Genomic DNA, 14341 nt, shown 5'->3' on the forward strand with positions numbered 1-14341 from the left:
CACGTTTTCATTTGCCACAGATTTTAAATGGTGCAGTTTTCTAATGTGATGACAGATACATAGTGGTGTTATTTAGTTTTTATTTTTCAATTTAGGACCACCATTTTAAAAACAAACTGAAAAAAAAAATCGTTCAAACTTTTAGGGTAACTTTTAAAATACAATCTTTCAGGTGTTTTATTAAAACCTCGATTAATCTTGGAATTTTTATTTTTTGGTTTTGAGGTATGGGTACTTACCTCTAACATCTAATCCTACACTCAAATAGTTACTGTTCTCACCCTGAGAAGAGTAAATCATTTATTTTTGTATGATGAGGAAAATCCAACTCTTATACTTGGACCTTAAATGTGTGGATTTGGAAAATACATAATTGTTCACAGAGGTGAAACTAGCCAGCATGGACTACTCAAAATCAAGGTCATAGCCCTTCCATAATATTTCTTTTCATTCCAAGTTAGTATCAATAGATAGAAAAATGTGTGATTCTTTGAAGCATAATCAAGTTATAGTTCTTGAAAGTATTTAATTCATTTAAATGCTGTCAAAATTTCAGAAACTGTAAAGCATTGATTTGTATCTGAAAAGCTAAATCTTTAATTGGGGTCTTTAGACGATAAATATCATTTGGAATGTGTGAGTCCTGTGCTATCATGAGATATATTTGCATATTTTGTTTTCTTTGTAGTTTTTGAATGCTGGAAGTGAAAAGGAAGTGAAAAAGAGCAGCTTTTAAATCTTTCCATCAAAAAATCAGATTGTTGGTTTCATGATCCAGTGTTTCCATAGGAATTCCATTTAAACTCTTATTAATGAGATCAAGTTTGAAGGCTATATAGATTGATGTTTGTGGCATACACTACAGAGTTGGTCATCTTTTTGCCTAGTTCAGATTGATGAAACTTCAAAGTCAGAGATGTTATTAATATTAGTTGAGGGTAACTGAATTTATTATTTAACCTAAAATGGAAGTTGCTTTGGCATTGACAATTTGGAAATGAGCTTTTTAGAAACTCCTTATATTCACTATTTTCTATTTCATGCACAAGTTTTTTTTATTATTTTATATAGGACTCAGTGTATAATATTTATAAAGATTTTTGAGTTGTTTTCTTCCTTTTTATCCCCTTCATAAAATTCACAGGCACTAGCTATGATTTCTTACCCCTCTTTTGACTCCACAGCTTTCAGACTGAGAAATCTATGAATCAAAAGCCCTTCTACCTAATTTTCCATACAGGCTCACAGTCTACCTCTGGCAGTCCCAGGGGAAATGAGGTGTTTGCTGTTGGTGCCTCTTTCCTATGTTCCTAGGGAAATTTTACTGTAATATTTTAAACTTGATTTTTATTTCTGACATAGAGAATTATTTGGATCTAAGTTATGCATATACCTGTTCCAATTTGTTGATTTTTCATCTGAAGTCTTAAAGCTATTGTTCTTGGGTTGGGGGGACTTTGTGGGTTTTTTAATTAACTTTTTAAAAGTTGTTTTTGTTTGTTATTTTAAACATTATTTCAGAAGTCTTTGGAAAAGCCCCAAAGAGAGATTTTCTTTGCAAGTGGGTTCTCATTGTCAGATAAAGACTACTTTCCTTTTTTTTTCCCCCCAGTACCTTACTAAACTTCATAGCTTTCCTTTCATAACAGTGTTCTCCTGGACTACAGCAATAGATTATCCTTAGTTATCTGACCTCTTATTTCAATTCCCCTGAAGTTCTGTGCCAGTAATGTTCCTAACAACACATATTGTCCTGTTCTCTGATGCTTAAAATAATATTTATCACCCTGAGCTGTATCCTCACCTGATTAACATAAAGAACAGTGGTTTGAGAACTGGGAGATCTGAGTTCTAATCCTGGCTTTCCTGGTAACTAGCTGCTTGTCCTTTGACAAATGTTTTCATGTCTGTGCTTTTTAGCACTCTTGCCTGTAAAATGAAGGCCTTGGCCCAAGATTCAATCCAGTTCTCTGGTTCTATAATTTGAATTCTTAGTTCTGAAAGACTGATTTTCCCACCCCTGCCGCTTGGAAAATTGGTTTCCTTTATTTTGATGTACACAGTATTTCCTTTCCTAGATGATTTTTACCTAGTTTTTGTTCAAGAAAATATCTGGGTCCCGCTTATTTTGTCATAGAAAGTAGTTCAGAGACTTTCCGGAAAAAATTAGAGGTTATGTTAGTAGAAACATGTTTGTCTAAGAACAAGGGATCTTAGAAATCACAGCCAGTGTTTAGATGATGACATTCCTCCTTAAGCTAACAGTAGTGTAATTCCTTACCAGTGGTTAAAAATTTAAAGTGAACTGATCTTGAGAGCAAAGCTATACTAGAAAATTCTTAACTATTGTTTCATTCATGTGTATTGAGCAACAACTGCTCTCCAGATTTGTCCTAGGCATTAGTCAAACAGATAAAGTAGACTTAAACATCCTTGTCTTCATGGAGCTTATATTCTAGTAGAAGAAATCAGGCAATAAATATAATACATAATTTATGTTAGAAAGTTTTAAACAGTATGATGAAAATTTAAGAGTGTGCTAAGGAAAATTTTTCCTTTGTTTTTAGAGAGAGAATAAAGTTTCACAGACCGATCAGGGTAGGCCTTCTTGGAAAGATTACATTTGTGCAAACATGTCATATTCCTTTGTCTTTTCTTTTCTTTTTACTTTTTACCATGAAAATTTGAAACATGCACAGTGTTTAATGAACACTCTTGGACCCATTACCCAGCCCGTACGTTTTAAGGCCTTACTTTAATCAAGGAAGAGGAAATGAAAAAGGACAATTACTTAATGGTAAGGTCGAGATGGCAGTGGCAGAGAAGAATCGCATGTTTTTCAATGTGTCCTGCCCCCCTTTATGAATATTAAAATGGAAAATCCTTTATTTATTTTTAGAATTCATAGAAATTTAAATTTTGGAACGAAAAACAAAGCAGAGCAATGGGCAAGAGCGCTTCTTTTGCTTTCAAATTTCACAAACTCCCCCCCTGGAGATTCTGATACAGACTCTTACCTCACTGAAGAATCACTATAAACAAAGTAGTGTAAGAGTGCAAGAAGTAAGTTATATACAAACAAAATGAAAATTAAGTACAAAACAAAATTAAGCACAATGAAATTGTTTTCTTTATCCATATGTTTCTGAAGTCGGTAAAGCAACTGTCTTCTCTGTTTTACAGAAGAGAAAACTGAAGCCCTCAAAAGCTGTCAGTTTTTTCCATAAAGACGGAGCCAGAACTAAAACTCAGATCTCCTATTCTCAGCCCAGTCTTTCCCGGTAGCTCAGGTTACTTTCTATGACAAACAAGAAAGAAATAATTAGAGATTTAGATTTTGGCACAAAAGTTATGGTATTTTTTTTCTAATATATCAAATATTGAAACCAGTAAATCAGTCAGCCCTAGCAAAATTTTATTTATTAATTATTTTAAAAAAATCCACAAGTCAGACATTTTATCTTTGATTTTAGCCAGGATATATTCTTTGTGTAAGTATATGTGTGTGTTTTCTTCCTAGGAAGTGGTGCTCTCAAAAACCTCTCAAAGCACATAGAATTGATCATTCTCTTTATATTTTTACCAAGTTGAAATGTTTTGAGATTATAAAAGGAAAGTGCAATCTAGTCATGACTGAAATTTTCCTAGTAAAGGATCTGAGTTTTATTTTTTTTCTCACTGTGGCTACTATGCTTTGCTTCTTGCAGTAGAATTCCCTGTAAGACATTAGGTGATTGTGGAACTGAATTTCTTTGAGGTAAAGGGAAAAGCAACAAATCTGATTTATATATCAATTATGGAAGCTTTCGTTGGTGTTCTTTTCCCAGTTTAATCTCTGACCTGTGTGAGTTAGTAACTTTCTGTGTCTTAGAAGGGTTTTGGGCTCAGTTGAAAAATCTTGTACTTAGTTATCCACAGAGACTTGTAATCAGTCTGATGGAGAACACTGTAGACAGGAAATACAGTAAGATACCAAGGGCTGCAAACTTGGCTACTGCCTGTAATTCAGAACCACCTCCCCACCCTAAGTGAGTAAATAGATTTGGTATGAATATGAATGTTATGAATCTCCTGGTGATATTTTGGGTGTTTATGTTCCTGTATGTGTGTTTGGAGAGTATTAAGGATATTTACATTGAGGGCTCTTTTGTTGTCCTTATTTATTTGAAATTCTTATTTTATTTGCAATGGCATGTATATATTTTGGTGATGCTGAATGCAATCTCTGTGTATACTTTTTGTATATATGTACATAGCTGTAAATACATGGTATGCGATGATACAGTATGTGTATATTATATACCCATACCCACTGTGGGCTGAATTTATTTAAGTTCTGTGAGGACATCATAGTGGCATTGTTCATGCTGCTGTATTAGGTTGTGGCTTTATCTCAATCATGAGCCTCTATTTTGAGGGGCTTGTGTTTGGGTAAAATGGGCTATTTTGGAGTTGAAATTAGGATATGAAGATCTTAACAGAAAGCTGGATATTCTTAGCTTTAAAAATCATCTGCCAGTTTCCATTTAAACTGACGATAAGTTAGTGATATAAACCTGAAAAACCTAAGTATGTGAAACTGAGACACCAGCAGGTTCTTAAGCTATATTAGTCCTTTATTTTCTTGACTGTAGTTGGGTATTATTACTTAGCAACATATGTATTTATATTGAGACTCAAGGGGCAATGGAAAAAGTTACTTTGATCACATTTCAAAATAGATAGGAAAATGTCCTAATAGGGAAATGTTCCTAATTGCCATTTTAATACATGATACCACAGTTTAATTTTGGAAGAATTTTTTTTTTCACTAGTGTGTCTCATTTTATATGTCTCTATGAGGCAGAAAAGGGGGCATTAGGTAGGAGAAGGCTTTACTTAGGTGGGGTCGAATTTAATGAGGAACAGGAGGTTGATAAACCTGTATATTTGCAGCAGCTCTGATTAATTAAGTTCTGTCTTGGCATTTCTAGCTATAGATTTTTCCAATTGGAATTGCATATCAAAGATGAGTCCACTCATCTGTGAAAATGCTTCCAGTGAATAAAATGCCTCCAGTTGTACTTCTTTGTCTCTATGAGACCACTGTGTTCTGCAAATTAATATATTCACACGTGAAGCAGGATTCTTAACAGTAGGTGCGTGGCGTGCTATATACAAAAGCAAGGCCTTCAAACCTCTCCCAAGAATGACAGGTAGGGGAGGATAAGAGGATAGTTCATATGTGCAGTGCCAATATGTGAACCTATGGAATATCACAGAGATCAGTGCTCAGTTCCTCCTGTCTTCACTGGGCATGTTCATTTGCATGGAAGAGTATAGATGTTTTAATATACACCTGAATATATTCACCACAAAAATTAAGTGGGTTTTTTTTTTTGCATGATAAAATATAACTGCAAAAAACTGTTTACCCTATTGTTCTTCAGAAGATTAAATCCATCTGATCCAACTTTAAATTATCTTAAAAAGTCAGGAATCAATTCTACCATCCCCCAATATGTTACATTTGCCTCTTCACTGTAGTTTTAATATAACAGCCAACACTGTTGTGCTATTAATACTTCTCAATTAAAATGTTACATTTTAAATAGTTATAATAGCTTTTTTCTTAAATACATAAAACTTGGCAGTGTACTATTTCTGAGAAAATCAGTGAAAACATTGATAGTGTCTGATGTTTTAGTGACCAATTCATTTATTGCAACTGGAGAGTAGCAGAGCAGGTGTTATGCGATTTAAAATTCATGGAACTGACTCGCGCTTAACGTGGACGTTGATTTGAGGAGAGCAGCAGCAATAGAAAGTAGATAGATGAGGTTGACATTGTGACTATGACCTCTGGCTCTCTAACAGCTGTCAAGCCGGTCACTTTGCAGTTAAATAAAAAATTGCTTAGAAAACCAAGCCCTCTCCCCCTGTTCTCCTGCTATCTTAGACATTGATACTTTATACCTGTTCATACTGTACCTCCAATCTTTCACTGGATACTGTGACCACTTTACCTTAAAGTTTTTTTTAAGGCAATTCATCTTACTCAAACTAGAATTTCAAAACATAGTGTTATACTGTGTTCCAGCTTCACTGAATTTTTGAACACAGAGATTTATTAAACATGCCTTGTGTTTAAGGAAGAATAATTGATGTGTGAATGGAATCAATCACCTTTTGAAGGGAAGGATGTCCGAATGATGCTGGAGGGACGTGCCCTTAAATGAGTATACAGACAAATGTATTTAGTGGAACTAATTTGTTGATGCCATAGAAATATTTCCTTTGGAATTCTGTAGATATGAATTGTTTTCTTAAGCGAAAATTGATATTTTTCACTTTATTAGTTTGCTGTAATATTGACTTTTGAGAAAAATTCCATTTCGTATAACATTGTCCTTAATAACTGAAGCACCATTTCTTAATTTAAAAATATTTTTGTTAATTTGTTTTTTTAAAGTTGTTTTTTAAATTAATTATCAAACTATTCTAAGCAGTATGATTTTTTAAAAAAACATATTTGAACAAGACTTCAGAGATTTTTAGTAGTTTGAGATACAGTAATTCTGCACTCCAGATTCACTTAATCATCAAGCTTGAATTTGGTCACAGAACAGACCAGTTGGGAATATTTTCCTATTTTGGTGGATAATTCCTGTCTATATCCTAAGACAATCATCTTTTTAGATGTAGTATTGTTTATTGAGATGTTGGTAATTTCAGGGTTCAGATTTTATTTTACTTTTCTGATAGGCTTATGAAATGAAAGTTAATAGCCTGAGGGTTTATGTCACTTTTCAGAATGAGATGGTAAATTATAGCTAGCCTTCCTTTAGGTGTGCAGTAAACATTTAAAATTTTGTGTTATATCACTAATATTCTTTTCTCTTTTGAAACTGTTATGAATGTCCACTTATCCATGATTGAAAATTAAGATTTGTAAACATTACGATTTGACCCCTAAGTTCTTCTCAAACATCAAATCAGTAAGATCAACCATTGTAAAATGCAAAATGGTCATATATGTTAACCCAAAGTAATCATTTCCAAAGGATATCAAAATAAACACTCTAAATACAAAAATCTTATTCCTACCCTTCTTTGCATGTTACTTTTTTCTAGATTATGTGTTGTGATATATTAAGAATCTGCAGGAAAAATTGCTTAAAATGTTTTAGGGCAATAATTTTTATTCCTATTTCTTGCAGAATGAGTTTTTTTAAAAAAGAAAAAACTCCTGTTTACCTTTTATTAGAAAGAACTCAATGGTTCAGTAAAATATCTTAGGATTTTGTGTTTGTGGCTTCTTACAGTTATGTGGTTACATTCCTTTTGTCCTATAGATCATATGGCTAGTTCTCCAGCTGTTTTTTATTTATTGTTTATAATAAACCTTGCCACTCAACAATCAGATATATTTTGGAGGCTTCTTCCTGTCAAAGTAGAAAGGTTTTAGGTAATAGGAAAGGCAGATGCAATGTCCTACATTTTCATAGTAGAGCTTACAAGTGAAAGGATTTATTCAAATAGGTTATCTTCACTGTGTAGCACCAGTAAAAGTAGTGGTTTCATTAATCATTGAATGTGATGAAGCAGTTTTAAGTCATTTCCTACTTGGCTCTAAAAAATTTTGTCATTTCAGGCCACATTATTATTTTCTCCGAGTAGTTTTCCATTGTAAGGTTGAATATCTTTTTATTTATATCATCACTAAGGGTTAAGATAATAAAATAGGAATTAAAATAAGTTATACTTGATCTTTTTTCCCTGAAAATAATGGTGAACCTATTGTCTATATTATGGATATTAGGCAGAAATGCACTTGTTTCGATCATAGAAGAAATTACATTTGGAAAATATAATTATTTGATTTTCTAGTGGTGTGAAATACTTTTTAAAAATTGTGCTTGTCTGTAACTGAAATGTTATAGAATTGTAACACTATAAGGATTCTAGAGTTACATTTATTAGTTCTCTTTGAGAGATTGAAGCACAATAATTTTCACGTAAACGTTCTTACCAAGTGCTGCTAATCTGTCGTGCAAATGATGAAACTATTTGGTCGCCTATCTAGCTATTCACAAATCACTGTAATCCTTGAAATGTAGTCTTGTTGCTCATCCGTATTAAATTTTGGATATTGTGGGTTAATACTTTAGAACAAAATCCATCAACTCAGCTTGGTGAGCCCAACAAACTGTTTGGATTCACTAGTTTTATATGTGTTCTCAATAGAATTAAATTTGAAGGGGCTATTTACTACCAGTGACTAAGGGGGAAAATTATATTGTCAATATCATTTGACTTGAACAATTGTGGTATTGTAAAAGTCTAACCTGTTGTGTTTCTAAATTGCTTAAGCCATACATACTCTTAAGGATTTTTTTTATTGTGTTCCTTTTCAGCAGCCTTTTTCTGCTATGTCTGTTATGGTTAATATGTCATAGATTATAGAAATTAAGAAGTTAACGAAACATTTTATTTTCCTGATCATCACTTTTGACTCTTGTGTGATATGTGATTTGTCATAAAGGATAGCAAGCCTTCCACTACTTCACTAAATGAATTTCAGAGTAAACACTGTGATTCTGCAGAGGATTCAGTAGGCCCTTGTGTTTCTAATGTTTTCTTCTGTTACATGGTGCCTACCACTTTGAGGGCGCTTATATACTAGAGGATGAAGAGTTAAACATTGTTTTGATGTTTATTGAATAACAAGATTACAGAAGATTTGATTTTTGTCCTCAATGTATTGAAGACATTTTTGCATTGATAAATGTTCTCTCTAGGAATGTGATTACATTCATCAGGTGTGAACTCTTGTAAATGAATTTTGTATCTTGAATTCACATATATATTAAGTGTATCATCGATATAAAAATAAACATTAAAATTATTTGCTTAAAGTTTTTACTTCTTCAGAATTGCTGACAACATAAGCGCTAAACTGGACAGGGTTTGCTTCTTTCAGATTATTCTTCAGACACTTGAAACAATTTGAGGTTTAGGATTCGATGGTATTGTTGCAGTTTGTAAATTTCTTCTAAGTCCTGGTCTTGGTTTTCTCCCTGCCCTGCTCCTCGTAGTCAGAACTGGGACATGCTGAGGGCGACTGTTACAGGGGATTGAGTTGAAGCTGCTGGCGCTCGGGCTGGTGTTGGGTTTGGGCAGGAACACACAGAGCTTCAATGTGGAATGTCTGCCTCAGTTGGCGTTGAGTCCAGAGACCCGACGTAGGCTACCAATTTGTACTGTAACTTTGTACAAGCCAGTTTTACCTGTCTGGACTTCCTTCATCTGTCAAAAGTTGGAGGCCCATTCGTGACTAGTGAAATGAACGTAATGCGCTGACTCTAGCGTGGTTTTTCTAATGATTCAGAGTGCACTATATAATAATGGTAAGATTGTGAAAACTTTTCTTTCAATGACCTGGATTGCAATACAAAATGTGTAGCCTACAGTAGATCACAGGCACAAAACACAAGAGGCAAAGCGCGAGTTGCCAACACTGACTGATGTATGCAACCACAGGCTCCCGCGTGAGGAAGGTGACAGGGACATGCAGGGTGCAGACTGGGATGCTGAAAGGCAAATGAAACTCTGGGTCGGCCCAACGCAGCCACGGCCTGAGGTTTCTATGAGACAAGCTGGCACCACCGCAGCCATCGGTTCTTGCCCTTTTGCCACCAGGCTCCTACCACTTCCCCCGCTCCGCACCGTCCCCTGTTTTGAAGAAAAAAAGGAAAAGAAAGGCTTCTGCTACCCAGTCTTCCTAAGCGGGTCTGGCCGCTTGCTGACGTGGCGGGCCGGCCTCAGGGAGCGGCCAGCCCCGCGCCTGTGCCCGCGCCCTCCCGCGGTTCCGGTCCAACCGCCATTCCGAAGCTCGCGGAGGCCGCGCTCAGGCGCATGCGCGCGGTAGGCCGGCCCCGCGCGCAGCCACTTCCGGCGCGCTGGTGGAAGTGCGGTTCCGGGTCGCTGCTCTGCTCGCCGGCCGGCCGTGGGGGCTGGTGACGCGGGCCGACGCTCACGAGAGGCCCCGGAGGCGGGGCTCTGCCGGGTGCCCAGAGAGCGGCAGGTGGGCGGGCGGGGGCCGGAGACGGGCGCAGGCCTCTATTTCCCTCGGTGGCCTCCGTGTGCCCCCAAAGCGGCGCCGACTGGGTTGCCCAAGACCTAAGGCTGGGGGCAGTGCCAGGGTGCCGGACAGGGCGAGGGTGGGGGCAGAGGCGGGCTCTTCGGCCTGGGAATCTGGAACCTGGGGTCCCGGAACTCCCCCCCACCCTGCGCGACCTTAGACAAGTCGCTCTTCCTCTCTGGGTCTCAGTTTCCCTGCTGTCAAATGGGAGAGACATTGGGTCCCTCCTGGCTTTGACAGTCCCCGTACGGGCGGGTCTGGGAGGAGCCTGAGTGAGTGGGATCCAAACTGCCTTGGCAGGTGGCTGGCCCCCGAGCATTTGGCAGCTGTCTTCCAACTTTGCCGTCCTTTTTCTCAGCGATTTTCTGAATGTGAGTCAAGGCTCTGGGGTTCTGGCCAGGTAAACAGTGTGTGACTGTCAGAATCAACTGAAATAAATACTGGCCCTGGGAATCCTTAATCGCATTGAAGTTGTGCTCACGGCTCCCAAGGCGAAGTGAGTTTAGCCGCTTACTACAATGAGAGATTCTGTTCTTTGTGACATTAAATGAAACTCTTAGGCAAATCACAAATGCAGAGACCAGGGTGAGGGAGGGTAGACCACTGAGGATTATGGTAATGACAGGTTTTCTTTCCCCCACCCCTCATCTTGATCCTCCCTCCTCTTCCACTCTGCCCGTCCCCCCAATATTTTGACCTTACACTTGAGAGGAAATATCCAATGCATTTTGTCTTTGTCTTCATGCAGGACAGAAAGCTTTGACCTCCAAGCTGTTTTAAATCTAGTAGATAAGCCAGGTGAGTAGGTGGTTTACAGACATTGAAGGTAAACTTTTGAAGAATTGCACAGACTTAAATGGATGCTCAGAAGTGGTAAGCAGTCATTTGTAGATCTTAGAGCTTCATCATTAGAGATCTTAGAGCAGAGCTTAGATATCTGCCACAAAACATCAGAAGTTAAGCTTGGAACCAGAATGTTAATGTTTCATGCATGATAGGAAGAAAAGATGTTTGAATCTTGTGTTCAGTATCACGGAAAACATGGTACAAAAAAGAAACTTCTTGAGGTAATTTTAATCACTCTTTAAGAAAACCACACAGCATTTCCAGGAAACATTTAAGGATGTTTCCTGATGCAATGTAGTTGGCTGGCTTTCCTATTTTTTTTAGAAAAAAGTTGTCAACATTTTCTAGTGAACAGCTGATTCCACACCATCTTGGAACATCAGAACATTACACCTTTTCCCTGTATTGAGTTACATGTTTTTGTCTAAACCGCAGTCATACTTAATATTATTAGGGGAAGGATTCAAAAGCATTATGTTACTGTTTCCCCTGGGAAATTCTACTTAATGTGTTGTATGCCACAGTCAATGTGATGTAATTAAGAAAAAGAGTAAGGACTTGTGTGTTCCTGGGTTCCAAAGCACTGGACTATAGCCAAACAGTCTTTGGCAGGTTACTTCACCTCCCTAAGACTGGATTTTCTTATCTGTATATGCATCTGTCACACCTGAGTGCTTTGTAAATATTTAGTAATTGTGTCCTAGTAAGTGTGCATGTAAAATTATGAAACTTAATTTTGAAACCTACAGCTTAACAAAAGCAACCCAGATATGAAATTTCTCTGATGTTTAATTTAGAGCTCTCTTTGATCTGATTTATAGATACTCCTGTGCCACAACCCTTTGGCCCACATTTCAGTGGGAATGCAGCTAGTTTGGATAACCGGACCTTTTTAGGCACCTGTCTTGGAATTCCTGGTTGCTGGCCTAACGACTGTTGTAGCAGTTCAGGCGCCGGTCATCAGTGCAGGGTAGCCACACAGCAAAATGTTTGCAAAACTGAAGAAGAAAATTGCAGAAGAGACTGCTGTCGCTCAGAGGCCGGGAGGCGCTACTAGGATCCCACGATCAGTGAGCAAGGAGTCCGTTGCCTCCATGGGAGCTGACTCAGGAGATGACTTTGTAAGTACCTTCTGTAGTTCTTAATATTTGGTACAGCCTCATTATATTTAAAAAGTAGTATTTCACAGAATCATTCCGATAAGTATTTTCTTTTAAAATTGCAAAGATGATTTGTAGTTTATATCTGATTCTTCTTACTCTGAGGTACTTGTCTTTTTTTCTGAGGTGCTTTTCCATTTTTTTTCTGCAGGTCCCTTTCCATATTCTCTACTTTCTCCTCTTGTACTCTTTTCCATCTATATAAAACCTTGTGCATCATCTTTTATATTTTGTTTCTCAGAGTACTTTGGCCTGTTGTCTCTGCACATGTATATACTTTAAGTCATTGTTACTTAGTGAAGTCTGTGCATTTGGCATGGAATTAGCAAGGGAATTGCCACTATTTTTTGTGGGAAAATTGATGAAAAGATGGAACTGATGGCTGCTCATTGTCCCTTATTTGTAAAGTACCTTTGTATTTGGTAAGATTTGAGAATGCTACTGTGTTAAGTAAGTATCATGCCTTAGGATTAAAATTGCGGCATATGACAGGATCTTCTTAAAGTCAGATAACTTAAAAGAAGTTATTTATAATGCTTGATAAATGTAAAACAATGTATAGAATGTAAATGTAGAGTATTGTAAAAGGCATAAAAATAAAATGAATGCTTGTTAAGTCTGTCACTTAGGCAGAGAACTAGATTTTTATCAATACTGTGAAGCCACTTGTGTGCTCCTTCCTGGTTCCCTTCCCTTTCCTCCCCTTCAGATAACCCATCCTAAAGTTTGTGAATATCATTCCTTTGCTTTTTAAAATATCCTGCCAGATACATATATATTCATAAACAACCTGTTGCTTATTTTCAGACTTTATAAGAACAATACACTGCATGTGGTTCATTTATTTTTACTGCTGTGTAACACTCTGGCATTTGAAAAAGGCCACAGTTTGTCTCTGTCTTCTACTGGTGATAGATACTTGAGTTGTTTCCATGATCAGATGAGTCGACCTCCTCCTTTCTTATACTACCTGTTCAGGTCAGATTACATGGCAGAAGCTATTAGGTTATTGGGGTGGAACAATAGATTACCAGATCTAAATTATCATCGGCTCCTGTATTCAACAGGAAATATAAATGCACATTTGAGCACCAGGCTGAAGGACGTAGTTTTAATGCTGAGTTCTCTGGCAGAGGTACTTGCCTTGGCATCATGCTGACTCGCTAAATGAAGTCTCTCATCTTATATGTATTCCAGATATGGAGATTGGCTTGAATCCAGGAAATACTTTGCTGTGTGACTTCTGACGTTATGTTTGAATTTATTCAAATTCTGATTCTGATCCTCACTCCCTGTCTCCAGACCCTTGATTTCCATTACATATATCTCTCCAACCAGGCGCCTTTCCTCTGGTATTTCAAGTCCTGAATTCATTAACTCCATTTCTACCTGTGCACCTTTGTCCCCCAAGTCACCAGCAAGAAAGCTTGGCGACATTTTAGACTCTTCTTCACTTCTTGGTGTCCAGTCTGTCAGCAGGTATTTTGGTTTCCATCTCCTGTCTCACACTTACCCTTTGTACTCCACTTACTAGTAGTACATTTGTTGTTGTTTAGTTGCTAAGCCGTGTCTGACTCTTTGCAGTCCCATTGACTGTAGCCCACCAGGCTCCTCTGTCCATGGGATTTCCCAGTCAAGAATACCGGAGTGGGTGGCCGTTTCCTTCTCCAGGAGATCTTCCTGACTTAGGGATCGAACCTGTATTTTCTGCATTGGCAGGTGGATTCTTTACAGCTGAGCCACCAAGGAAGTTTTACTTTCTTTTTATTTCAAGCCGTCTTTCTTAATTGGACAAACGTGGTAGGCTATCTGTGTTCCCTGCCTCTATTAACTCCCCAAAACAGATCTGTTCATGTCTCTCCAATGCTTAAAACTTCTCTGTGGCTTCCCATCGTCTTCGGGTTGAAGTGCAAAGTCATTGTTATGTATAATGGTTAACCCCTGGGGTCGTGACACAGCTCACCCATCTGCCTTATCTCACTCTACCTTCCTACACCCTGTGATCTCTCCATACTGAACTTACTATACTTTATGAAATGAACAACTTTCCATCATGCCTACAAATGTTTGCATATGCTGTCTCTTCTCTGGAATTTCTCCTATCTCCTCCTCTCATTCCTGCATTCCTCTGGCAGATTTTGTTCATCCTTCAAGACTTGGCTCACATGTTGCTTCCAGGAAGCCTCCTTGACCTGACCTGCCCCCTCACCCT

The 14341-nt window shown here is 37.7% G+C and overlaps 1 protein-coding gene across 27 annotated transcripts in view; it reads left to right on the top strand.

Moving 5' to 3' along the window:
• Positions 1-10035: 10035 nt before the first annotated feature.
• The window catches only part of GOLGA1 (golgin A1), a 42524-nt gene continuing 38218 nt past the window's right edge, over positions 10036-14341 (top strand). For 9 of the 27 annotated variants that reach the window (XR_014081810.1, XR_014081815.1, XR_014081817.1 and 6 more), the window contains exons 1-3: positions 10036-10066; positions 10872-10921; positions 11791-12090. Coding sequence is in view for 18 of the 27 variants with exons in the window: in XM_081588594.1 (XP_081444720.1) it covers positions 11956-12090 (135 nt within the window). In the remaining 9 variants the exon portion in view is untranslated. Of the gene's footprint in view, positions 10620-10871; positions 10922-11790; positions 12091-14341 lie in introns of all 27 variants that reach the window. The other 18 variants (XR_014081811.1, XR_014081816.1, XR_014081813.1 and 15 more) reach the window with 5 other exon arrangements.

This window comes from Giraffa tippelskirchi, chromosome 4 (assembly GCF_054371585.1).
Source record: "Giraffa tippelskirchi isolate mGirTip1 chromosome 4, T2T-mGirTip1v1.2.pri, whole genome shotgun sequence".
Taxonomy (NCBI): domain Eukaryota; kingdom Metazoa; phylum Chordata; class Mammalia; order Artiodactyla; family Giraffidae; genus Giraffa; species Giraffa tippelskirchi.